At 45.7% G+C, this 12,237-nt stretch overlaps 1 protein-coding gene across 1 annotated transcript; it reads left to right on the forward strand.

Annotated features, from left to right (window-relative positions):
* Positions 1-5,777: 5,777 nt before the first annotated feature.
* On the forward strand, positions 5,778-10,266 carry LOC122926800 (vasotocin-neurophysin VT). Its single transcript, XM_044278324.1, has 3 exons — positions 5,778-5,897; positions 8,405-8,606; positions 10,103-10,266. Exons 1-3 carry the CDS (start codon positions 5,778-5,780, stop codon positions 10,264-10,266), a joined length of 486 nt encoding a protein of 161 aa, XP_044134259.1.
* Positions 10,267-12,237: the final 1,971 nt, after the last annotated feature.

Raw genomic sequence — 12,237 nt, forward strand, 5'->3', positions numbered from 1 at the left:
AAGACCTTAGAGCCATTTCCCGGCATCCCCGAGATCATCCATCACTTTGTCAATGGAGATCTCCTCCACTTATCCCGGTGCTGAGATATTAGGCTGAGATTATGAATGGTGAGGGGTGGGGGTGTAAAGATGAGGGTGTTTGTTCCCCCCCCCCCCCCAGGAGCAGGTGACGTCCCCGATCATACACTGATGCTCGGTTGCATCTTAATTTCACGTAGCAGGGGTCACCCCCTGCGTAGATGAGGTCCTCTGTGTTTTCTCCTCGGGGAAGCATCCTGACACGTTACACTGATCAAGAGAGAATAATCCAACACAGATTGAATATGCCAACTCACTCCCTAATCAGAGGATGAGACGGAGGCCTCGGTGAATCCAGATCAGGCACTTAGCGGTAACATATGCCCGCGCAGAGCAGTTCAGGCGGGGTCGCGCCTTATGCATAGGTTAGAGCGCTCGTCATTGTTTACAGGTCCCATGACTGTGTGCCGAATGTGGCCGTCATATGTCGTGACCCCCTCTCGTGGGCACGCTGAAGTGGGGTCAAGTAGGAGAATACGCCTCGTCCGTCTTCGTAGATTATTACTGGGATTATCCTATAGAAGATTTATGGCATAGGGGCCACAAACTGTGGGTGTCGTAGGAATCTCCTGGTAGAAAGTCTTGGACTAGTGTCAGACGGCTGCTGTCAAGGCCATCGTAATAAAGTCATGGCATGCAAGCAGAGGCATAACTTTTGGATCCAGAAGTAAAACCTGTAGCAGGGACCGTCACCCACCATGTGCCATCTATAACGCTGGTGTCCTTTAAGTGGCAGGGGGTTAGGCGCCAGTGCGTGCAAAGGGTACCGGCGCACCGCCTATAGCATCTGTAGACGTAGCGTCTCATCTGAATGATGAATCCCCCGACAGAAAGGAAGAAAATCTTACAAATAGACTTGGAGATATGAGTGCACAGCAAGCAAAACTGCGTCAGCTAGCGTCAGGCAGCTGCTGCCAAGGCCATTGTACTAACGTCATGGTATGCAAACAGAGACGTAACATTTGGACTCGAAATGAAAATCTACAGCAGGGCCCAGAACCTACCATGTGCCATATGTGCCTATGAATCCCCTATAGCTTCTGTAGATATAGCGTCTTGTCTGAATACTGACAGGAAGTTACAAAGTGCATCAGCTAGTGTCAGGCAGCTGCTGCCAAGGCCATTGAAATAACGTCATGGTAAGCAGAGACGTAACATTTGGACTCTAAATGAAAATCTACAGCAGGGCCCATAACCTACCATGTGGCAGAGGGTCAGGCACCAGGTACCTATGAATCCCCTATAGCTTCTGTAGATGTAGCGCCTTGTCTGAATACTGACAGGAAGTTACGAAGTGCATCAGCTAGTGTCAGGCAGCTGCTGCCAAGGCCAATGTAATAAAGTCAATGTATGCAAGCCGAGGGGTAATCTAAGCGAAATGAATGGCAGGGCACTTCACCTACCATGTGCCATATATAATACTGCTGTCTTTTTAAGTGCCAGAGGTAGGTGGCAGAGGGTCTTTCGGGCCCCCTCAGGGGCCAGGTACAACTGCTACCTCTGCACCCCCTATAGCTCCTGTGGATCTAGTGTCCAATCTGATTGTTGAATCTCTTGACGGGAAGGTGGAAAGTCTCTGAAAAGTTTGCGGAGATATTAGCGCACAGAAAGCAGAACTGCGGCAGCTAGTGTCAGGCAGCTGCTGCTAAAGCAAATATAAAAAAAATCATGGCATGCAAAGCAAAGAAATGGAGGGCCATGATGAGAGTATAGTTCTTCTTCTATACTAGAGCACCGCCAGACCAAACTGACTCTACTCCTGTCATACGCCGCAGATTTTCTATCCGCAAATCAGGATAACAAATCAGTTGAGAATGTCGCAAGGGGGCAGGTCTTACGGCACGGAACTGCTGACTGAAAATCTGGAGGAGATAAAAAAAAAAAAAGGAAAACTTATGCAATGCAATCTGCACATTATTAAATTGTGGCAATTAATGCCAGGCAGCTGCTGCCAAGGCACATAGAAAAATATCATGGGATGCAATACAATAACATACACACATGTAAATGGGGGCGAGTCTCAGACTCTTTTACAGTGTTCTGCATGGGCAAGTCTGAGGCGGTGGCGGACATATTGAAAGGATTCCAGTGGGGGTCCCAGAGGCAGCATGGCAGGACCAGCGGGTACCCCGGGTATGTTCGAGTTGAGTACCGTGAGGCCATTAACAATTCAGACTGACTAAACAATGCCTTAGTTAAAACGAGCCCGCTAGCTGCTTATACGGCCACGCGGTTCTCGCCCGCAGCGCGGCCACGCCGTCTGGTCATACCGTAAGTGGCGGCTTCATCCGTATGTCTTGCATGTATAAGCAGACAAGACGTGAGAAGTAAGTGTTTACTGGGAACAAATATCTCCTTCATGGTGGAATGTTGGGAATTGCGACTGTGATATCTGCATATGGAGATATAAGAACTATGGACTCATTCTAAATGTATCTTTGTGTTCAAACACAAACCGAACCAAATGATGGAATAATTACAACTATTTCCCCAACATATTCACAGCACTAAGAAATAATCAGTATTGTGGAGGGGGGTTTGATGTGGGAATTAAAGGGGGTGGATGTTCTGTTAAAGGGGCAGTATGGGGGTATGTGACAGGTAGAGACATATTGGGCAGCGATCTCCACAGTGGACTCCTCTTCCCCCAGTAGGATGTGGAGTTTCCTCTGCTCATCTATGGAGGTGAAATCCGGGATGTGAGCGGAGAGTCTCTGGAGGTAAGTAGTCCTCACAGGTGAGTATTTGCTGCAGTGTAGCAGGAAGTGGGCCTCATCCTCCAGGGCCCCCTGCGCACAGTGCTGGCACAGTCTGCTCTCCCGTATGTCTGCCTGTGCCGCCCCGTCTCCATCTCCAGGCTGTGGGCGCTCAGTCTGTACAGGCTCAGGATCTGTCTGTGTTTGGGTATCCTCTCCAGGTAGGGCGCCTCGGTGTAGTCCCTTTGCAGTGATTGGTATACGGTGAGTTTCTGGGAGGTGTTTATTTCGCTTCTCCATTCCTCTATGTACCGCTCTTTGCAGCTCTCTATGACCCCCTTTTTTTGTGCTTTGTTCAGGGCGGGTTGGGGGTTTTGGCTGGGCAGACAGCTGACACTGGGCAGACAGCTGACACTGGGCAGACAGCTGACACTGGGCAGACAGCTGACACTGGGCAGACAGCTGACACTCAGTTGGAGGGCGCAGGGTTTGCTCTGGGCCCTGTGGCTCAGCCAGGCTTGGTGGTGGTAAGAGCCGGGGCTGCTGTCCTGTAAGTGCGCCCAGAATGATATTGCCCTCTTCTGCACAGTGAGCCATAGTGGAAAACTGCCCAGCTCTGCCCGGCACGCCATGTTGGAGGTGCTGCGATGGACTTGGCGGAGGTATTTGCAGAACTCTAGATAGAAGGTCTCTGTTGGGCTGGAATCCCACTTTGGGTAGGTGGCCGGGCCCCACACCTCACTGCCATAGAGCAGGATCGGGGCAATGACACCATCAAATATTTTCAGCCAGACCCTCACTGGTGGTTTGAGGTGGTACAGTTGCCTTCTGATGGCATAGAAGGTCCTGCAGGCTTTTCCTTTCAGTGTTTCTATTGCTGCTTTGAAGCTCCCTGATTGGTTAAGCTCCAGCCCCAGGTAGGTCTATCTATCTTCTATGTATGTATCGATCTATCTATATATCTATCTTCTGTTTATCTATCATCTCATATCTATCTATCATTTATCTATATATCTCCTATCTATCTATATATCTATCTATATATCTACAGTTGTGTTCAAAATAATAGCAGTCAGACATCACTAACCTGATCAATCGCTGTTTTTGGTAGAAAATATATTTCTACATGGCAAATAATTTACTAGTAGGTGTAGTAGAGTAATAGAAATCCAACAGACCCAACAGTCATGACATGCATGCTGCTGATTCTGTGTAATTGAATCACTAATTGAAAGGGGCATGTTCAAAATAATAGCAGTGTGGAGTTCAATGTCTTTCATTCTTTGAAAAACAGGTGGCAATTATTGCCCTTATTTCAGGAAGGAAGGAAGGCAGTGAATGTTGTACATGCTGATTACAGTGCATTTCTCTCTGAAATTCGGAGGAAAATGGGTCGTTCCAGACATTGTTCAGAAGAACAGCGTACCTTGATTAAAAAGTTGATTGGAGAGGGGGAAACATATAAAGTGCAGAAAATGATAGGCTGCTCAGCTAAAATGATCGCAAATGCTTTAAAATGGCAACCAAAACCTGATAGACGTGGAAGAAAGTAAAAAGATACTATTCGAATGGATAGAAGAAAAGCCAAAATGTCAAGGACTCGGCCAACAATCGGCTCCAGGAAGATGAAAGAAGGTGTGAAGTTCCCTGTGAGAACTGTTACAATGAGAAGAGGCCTATGTGAAGCCGAGCTCTCTGCAAGAAGCCCCCGCAAAGTCCCACTGTTAGAATAAAGACATGCGCTGAAGAGGTTACAATCTGCCACAGAGCACATTGACGGCCTAAAGAGACATTTTGTGGACTGATGAAAGTTAGATTGTTCTTTTTAGGTCTAGTGGCCGGAGACAGTTTGTCAGACGACCCCCAAACACTGAATTCCAGCCACAGGACACTGTGAAGACAGGGAAGCATGGTGGACCAGCATCATGATATGGGGATGCTTCTCAGACTACGGTGTGGGGCCTATTTATCGCAGACCAGGGACCATGGATCAGTGCGAATACATCAGAATACGTGAAGAGGTCCTGCTGCCTTATGCTGAAGAGGAAATGCCCTTGAAATGGGTGTTCCAACAAGACAACGACCCCAAACACACCAGTAAACGGGCAACATCTTGGTTCCAGACCAACAAGATTGACGTTATGGAGCGGCCGGCCCAATCCCCGGATCTTAATCCAATAGAAAACTTGTGGAGTGACATCAAAAATGCAGTTTCTGAGGCAAAACCAAGAAATAGAGAAGAACTGTGGAATGTAGTCCAATCATCCTGGGCTGGAGAACCTGGTCACAGGGGCAGAAGGTGGTGACTCCGAGCAGCACAGACGTCCAGCAGTTCTCAGAAACAGCGGTCATACAACTAAGTATCAGTGACGGGATTCAGAGGAAAAGCTAAATCTTCAAACATTTCTCAGTTTATATAGCGAGTGTCTGAGTTTATAAAGAAGAATACAAACACTGCTATTTTTTTGAACAGTCAAATATTCACTTTTCTTCATTTTTTTTGAGGAACAACACAAATTTGATATATTTTTCTTCATGTTTTGATCTGGAATAGAATGTGTAGTGTTCCCAATGCATTTGTGTGGATGGAAATAAAAGCTATTAGAAGGATTTGGAGCTTTATTCACCTTTTTAAACACACTGCTATTATTTTGAACACAACTGTACATCTCTATCTATCTATATTATCTATATCTATCCATCCACATATCTGTACACAGTGGCGGTCTGCCTCGCAGTGAGGTGCAGAGATTTGGGGCATGCGGTGACGCTGATGGATGCTCCTCTCCCCCCCCCCTCCCCCGCCTGCTAATTGCTTGTCACTCATTGTTTGCATGCTGACTGCAGGCAGCACAACAATAGGACACAAGCAATTACGTCGGCATTAAGAAGAAATGAAAGGAGTATAAAAAGGAGCTCGTCAGAAGTGGAGAGCACTGGTCCGGGGAGCGCACCGCACTGCAAACCTTCCTGCCACCACTGCTGCTTCTCCTGCCTGCGAGGATGCTGGACAGCACCGTCCCCGCCTGCTTCCTGTGCCTGCTGGCCCTGTCATCAGCCTGCTACATCCAGAACTGCCCCAGAGGAGGCAAGAGGTCCTACCCCGACACAGCAGTCCGACAGGTGCAGTATCCGCCCAGCCCACACTGTATGGATGTGGACCAAAACTACAACACCTAACGTGCCCTCATAGGCATGCTGAGACTTGTAGTTCTGCAATAGCTGATAGGCATCCCTAGAGAATAGTCATAGAGTCCACATCCTTTAGATGGAGATGTAGCTGAGCCGAACTTGCAGCTGCTTCGTAAATGCATTTTGATTACACAATGAGTTAGCCTTACCTGCAGTCCCATGTAAATCTACAATGAGTTGTGCCACATGACAAACTCAATATTAGACTTCAGACTTGAGCCAAGCATGCATGTGCATGGGGATTGCATTAGGAATAGCTTGTCAGACGAAAATGTATGGCCAGCTAAGTGTTTTAGCATTTCTTCACCGTACACTCTTAGCTCTGCTACATTGCAATGCCCTGTGGACATTAGTGTGGTATGATCATACTATGGACGCTGGTCTGAGGGTGCACAATGTAGCAGAGCTGGATTTGGGGCTGAATGATTTGTGCATTGTGATATGTTGGAATAGTTCAGCAAGTTCACCTGCAGTCCTATGTAAATCCACAGCTGTGGATAGCCTCATAATCTACAGATGTAGCAGAGTTCAGTGAGCTATACTAACTTCAAAGGCGTAGGTGCAGTCCAGAGAACACAATGTGACATCATTAAGCCATTTCAGCTCTGCTACAATTGTTTAGTCCATAGCTCGTCCCTGGTAACAATGCCAGGATCACATATGTAGCAGAGCCGAGCTTGTCAATAGTCACAATGTGTCGCAATGTCTGTTTCTCTATAGAACTGCACCTGCTTCGATATATTTGCTCAGTGGGTAATTCTGGTAGTCAGCAGAAAACAAATTCAGCTCAGCTACATCTCTACAAGTTCAGCTTAGCTACATCTGTACTGTGGTCTTGCAGAGACTTTGGCACAGCCAGGGAAATGTACAGCACTAGATGCATTTCAGCACCCTGGACAGAGGACGGCAGATTTTTATTTCACAGCTATAGACATTTAACTGAACTGTGCTGAGTTTGTCATTTGGCACAATTTTTGTGAATCAGAGTTGCACTGTACAGGGAGAGACTTTGCATCTATAGATATAGCAGTGCTGAGTTTGCCATTTGATACGACTTATTTGTGATGGGTGGTTTTGGAGGTAAACCCATCTATATGGTAACTAGCAGCTCCATGACAAATTTAGCTCTGCTACATCTGACCGTTACTAGCATTTCATGACATGCTGTACAATTAGATGTATCTTTCTCTTTTATGACTTCTTGTCAAATGACACACGAGTTGCGTTGATTTTCCAGCAGTAGACAGTAGGGGGCGCCATTAGAAGAAAAGGATGTGGGGAGATGGCAGTAAGTGGGCTTATATACTCACTGTGCGCGGCTACGGTTAGTGCTCCTCTCAAGGGGAATACACAGGACTGTGACAAGGGCGAGCCACAGTCAGTGCTCCTATAAGATGGATACATAATGTCACCATACAGTGTAGGAATATTGTGCCGTTATACTGTACACTTTACACAGGGTATATAAATACTACTGCCATACTGTACACATAACTAATATCAATATATAGTGCACATAAATAATACTGCCATACTGTACACGTAACTAATCTCAATATATAGTGCACATAAATAATACTGCCATACTGTACACGTAACTAATCTCAATATATAGTGCACATAAATAATACTGCCATACTGTACACGTAACTAATCTCAATATATAGTGCACATAAATAATACTGCCATACTGTACACGTAACTAATCTCAATATATAGTGCACATAAATAATACTGCCATACTGTACACGTAACTAATCTCAATATATAGTGCACATAAATAATACTGCCATACTGTACACATAACTAATCTCAATATATAGTGCACATAAATAATACTGCTATACTGTAAACTAAAACCATGATATAGTGCATATAAGTAACACATAACGAGTATCATTATACACTGCACATAAATAATACTGCCATACTGTAAACCTAACTAATATTAATATATAGTGCACATAAATAATACTGCCATACTGTACACATAACTAATATCAATATATAGTGCACATAAATAATACTGCCATACTGTACACATAACTAATACCAATATATAGTGCACATAAATAATACTGCCAACTGTACACATAACTAAGATCAATATATAGTGCACATAAATAATACTGCCATACTGTGCACATAGCTGTAATATGTGACGCCACTGTCATTATTTTTCATTATATGCTGTGTCCTTCTATATCATATCTTTCTGGAGGTAAGAGTTCCGTCTTTCTGACACACTGAACCAAATCCCCAGCTTACCTTTACAGGGAAATGATAACATTCTGGCAGCCTACTTTTGCCACTAGGGGGAGCTCACAGCTCACACTGTAGTCAGCAGAAGCTCCATATATAGAAATGTGATGAGCCCCCTGGTGGTGACTGCAGGAACAGGCTGTAGTGCGGTAACCATGGCGGATTGTTCCCTGCAGTGTATACCATGTGGCCCGGGGAACAGAGGGAACTGTTTTGGACCAAACATTTGCTGTGGAGAAGATCTAGGATGTTACGTCGGGACCCCCGAAACCCTTCGCTGTGTGGAAGAGAACTACTTACCTTCCCCCTGTGAGGCCGGTGGAAAACCCTGCAGCAGTGGAGGCCGATGCGCAGCACCAGGAGTCTGCTGCAGTGACGGTAAGTCTCCTGTCCTTCCATATCAGCCAATACTCAGCAGAGCCCTTCCTGATGTAGCAGAGTAGAGTATGTCAGGTGCGCACTTCCACCTAGGGATTCACGGACAAGACTTTTTTTTAGATTTTAAATTTATGAGCGTCCTATTACTATTATACAGCGGGTGATGATGTTTTTTGCGCCTTTTTTTTTTACCTTGATAGACTTTTGTAAAGGGGGCGTGACTAAGTGGCGACGTAAAATGCTCCGAGTTTATACGGAATTTGCATCGCATCAGGTTAATATGGTTTTTGGTGGAGAGTTTCATTCCTGCCTGAGAAATTCTGGACACGGATTCCGCATCAAGATTGAGGACACCTCCTTTTTCCGCATTCTAATTTTTAAAACCGCAACCGCCCAAAAAATAAATAAAAAAGTGCTGTGCGGTTTAACATGCGCATTCCCCATTGAAGTCAATGGGCAAATTCTGGGTGTGTTTTTGATGCAGATTTTTGGTGCGAAATCCACGTCCAAAATACACCAAGTCATGTCATAAAGCCAATGCCCATATAAGGTCACTTTCACACATCAGTGTTTGGTCAGTGTTTGATCAGTGATTTCCTCAGTGATTGTAATAACCACCTACTTTTGGCTCCGTTTTGCCCCTTTTTGCCCCCACCTGGTTTTGACTCCGATTTGACCCCCAACTAGTTTTGGCTCTGTTTTAACCCTTGTTGAACCCCACCGGGGGGGGGGGGGGGTCCAGTATAGTGGAGCTAAGTTTGTCAGCTTAAAAAAAAAAAATTTTTTTAAATTTAAAAAAGAGATGAGTTTGTCGGATGTCGCAGAGCCAAATTTTAAAAGTAATACCAGACTTTAGTACGCAGGGCTGAGCTTGTCAGATGTAGCAGTGTTGACTTTAAAAGGTATAGCAGACTTAGTGTACCACCATATGTAGCAGCGCTGAGTTTGTAAGCTTTACAAAAGCTGTGTTTGCCAGGTGTAGCAGAGCTGAAATTGGCAGGTGTGTCACACGAAGCAGAGCTCTGCTTGTTCGATGTAGCACAGCAGGGTCTGTGAATTTTAAAGGGCTAAATGTAAAAGGTGTATTAAGTTTAGTATTTGAGACGTAGCAAGGCTGAAGCTTTCAGATGTAGCAGTGCTGAACCTGAAAGGCATAGTTGACTTAGTAAGTGGGATGCAGCAGGGCTGAGTTTGTCGCCTGCAGTAAATATGAGTGGCAGACTTTGTAGGTCAGATACACTGAGCTTGTCTGGTGCTAAAGAGATGAGCAGAGAGGAGTTTGCTACATGCAGCTGGGTTAGGGATACGTTATTAGCCCGGTTGTGGCCCAGGTACATGTACTGCATTAACCCTGCGCATTCCGCAGGGCTAATGCAGTACATTACTTTTTGTAAGTATTAACTGAGATCTATGGTGAAGGCAGCTCTGGTGGTGAGTGGAGTAGACGACCCCCTGGACTAGACCCGGAGATGACCTGTCCCCTTGTGCTCCCACAGACACTTGCGTCGTGGACTCCAGCTGCCTGGATGAAGACAGCGAGAGGAGACGAGTGACCCCCGAGCAGAACATGACCCAGATGGACGGCTCCGCCAGCGATCTGCTCCTCAGACTCATGCACATGGCCAACAGACAACAGCAAAGCAAGCATCAGTTCTACTGAGCGCAGCCGCCTGCGCTGCCTCATGTGCCTCATGTATGGCGCCTCCCTTTGTGTAACCAGGTGGCTGACAGTTCAGTGTACAGAGAGCAAATAAAGTCTTTTATTGCACTGTCATATGGCTGCTGTGTGCTATTATATACCGCAATATACACTATGTGTCTGTCTAATAGCTATCATATCATCTAACAGCCGTCTGTCTGTCTCATATCTATCATCTAACAGCCGTCTGTCTGTCTCATATCTATAATCTAACAGCCGTCTGTCTGTCTCATATCTATCATCTAACAGCCGTCTGTCTGTCTCATATCTATCATCTAACAGCCGTCTGTCTGTCTCATATCTATAATCTAACAGCCGTCTGTCTGTCTCATATCTATCATCTAACAGCCGTCTGTCTGTCTCATATCTATCATCTAACAGCCGTCTGTCTGTCTCATATCTATAATCTAACAGCCGTCTGTCTGTCTCATATCTATCATCTAACAGCCGTCTGTCTGTCTCATATCTATCATCTAATAGCCGTCTGTCTGTCTCATATCTATCATCTAACAGCCGTCTGTCTGTCTGTCTGTCTCATATCTATCAAATCAAAAAAGCTTTATTGGCGGGTCTAAAAATTATACATTAGTATTGCCAAAACATGTGGGAAATAGGGGGTTGAGAAATGGGGACACACCCGGGGTCAGGGTATCTATAGTATCTTCTATCTTTCTATATATCTATCATCTATCGTCTATATCTATCTCCTATCTATCTTTCTGTTCTATTAAACAGGTATCTATTTTTATTGAGGCGGACAGTCTATTCCATCATATTCCTGCTCACACAGCTGCAGTTTGTTACAATGTATCAGTACAGACAGGTTAGTGAGGGAAGGTACGTCTTCTCCTGGTGGAGACCGCAGTGTAGGACGTGTCACACGCTCTCTGGGAAAATGTATGCAAATTAGCTTGTCTGCAGAAGGAAGAAACCTACATCTCCACTGCCACCTAGAGGAAGCTAGAGGACACCACCCTGTTATTCACAGAGGCAACTATGTGGAGAGAGGTAACATCACCATGTTACAGTCTAGAACAGGGATCAGCTGCTGTGAGACTACAACTCCCAGCATGCACACTTACTTGGTTCTTGTAACTCCCATAGAAGGGAAAGGAGGATTGTGGGAGTTGTAGTTTCACAGCAGCTGGAGTGCTGGACGTTACTGGTCTAGAAGATCCATGAAGGGGTTTAATTGCGCCAAAGATGGCAGAAGATGGGTCCATGTGTTCAGTGCGGAGGACATCAGCTGTGAACATGCATGGGTTGGGTTAGGTCTTCAGCCTCGCCATTCACTGCAAATCACCAAGATGGTGACACCCTCCAAACCAGATAAGGAGAGCGATGGGCGTGACCTCAGTGAAACAACCGCTTTGTGGCGTGGACAGGGTCATGTGACTGTAGCGGTACATATCGAGTCCACTATAAACTGAAAATAATCACCCGTACATGACCGCAGTCTGAGGCTTTTCACCGATCCTGCATCAGGTGCCCTTTAGATAGGATGTAGCGGGGCGCTGCGTGGGGGGCGAGCGCACTTTACCCAATCCTGTCTCCGAAAATAATAATAATACAATGTTTTCCTTCTTCTCACTGATTTCAGTCAATTAAACCCAAGATGTTTTATTCAAAGCCAATAAACCTGGTTAAGATCTGATTGTGCATCAATTAATCCCATTGTAATTGGGGGGGCGAGGGGGGGGGGGTAATTACTCCCAATATTATTAATGACAGAGGGCAGGGAAGGGGCCGCTTTGGAAGGGAGGAGGAATCTGAAGAGCTCCATCCATCCAGTTCAGGTGGAGGCCTCCCCTACTATTGTGCTGTCCACTTCTTAAAGGGTGACTCCAGTCAGAAAAGACTACCCAAACTCCCAGCATGGACTGACAAGTGACTACTTTATCCCGGAGATACACTGTGCCAGCAAATGTGGGG

The sequence above is a fragment of the Bufo gargarizans genome, chromosome 1 (assembly GCF_014858855.1).
Source record: "Bufo gargarizans isolate SCDJY-AF-19 chromosome 1, ASM1485885v1, whole genome shotgun sequence".
In the NCBI taxonomy this organism is placed as follows: Eukaryota; Metazoa; Chordata; class Amphibia; order Anura; family Bufonidae; genus Bufo; species Bufo gargarizans.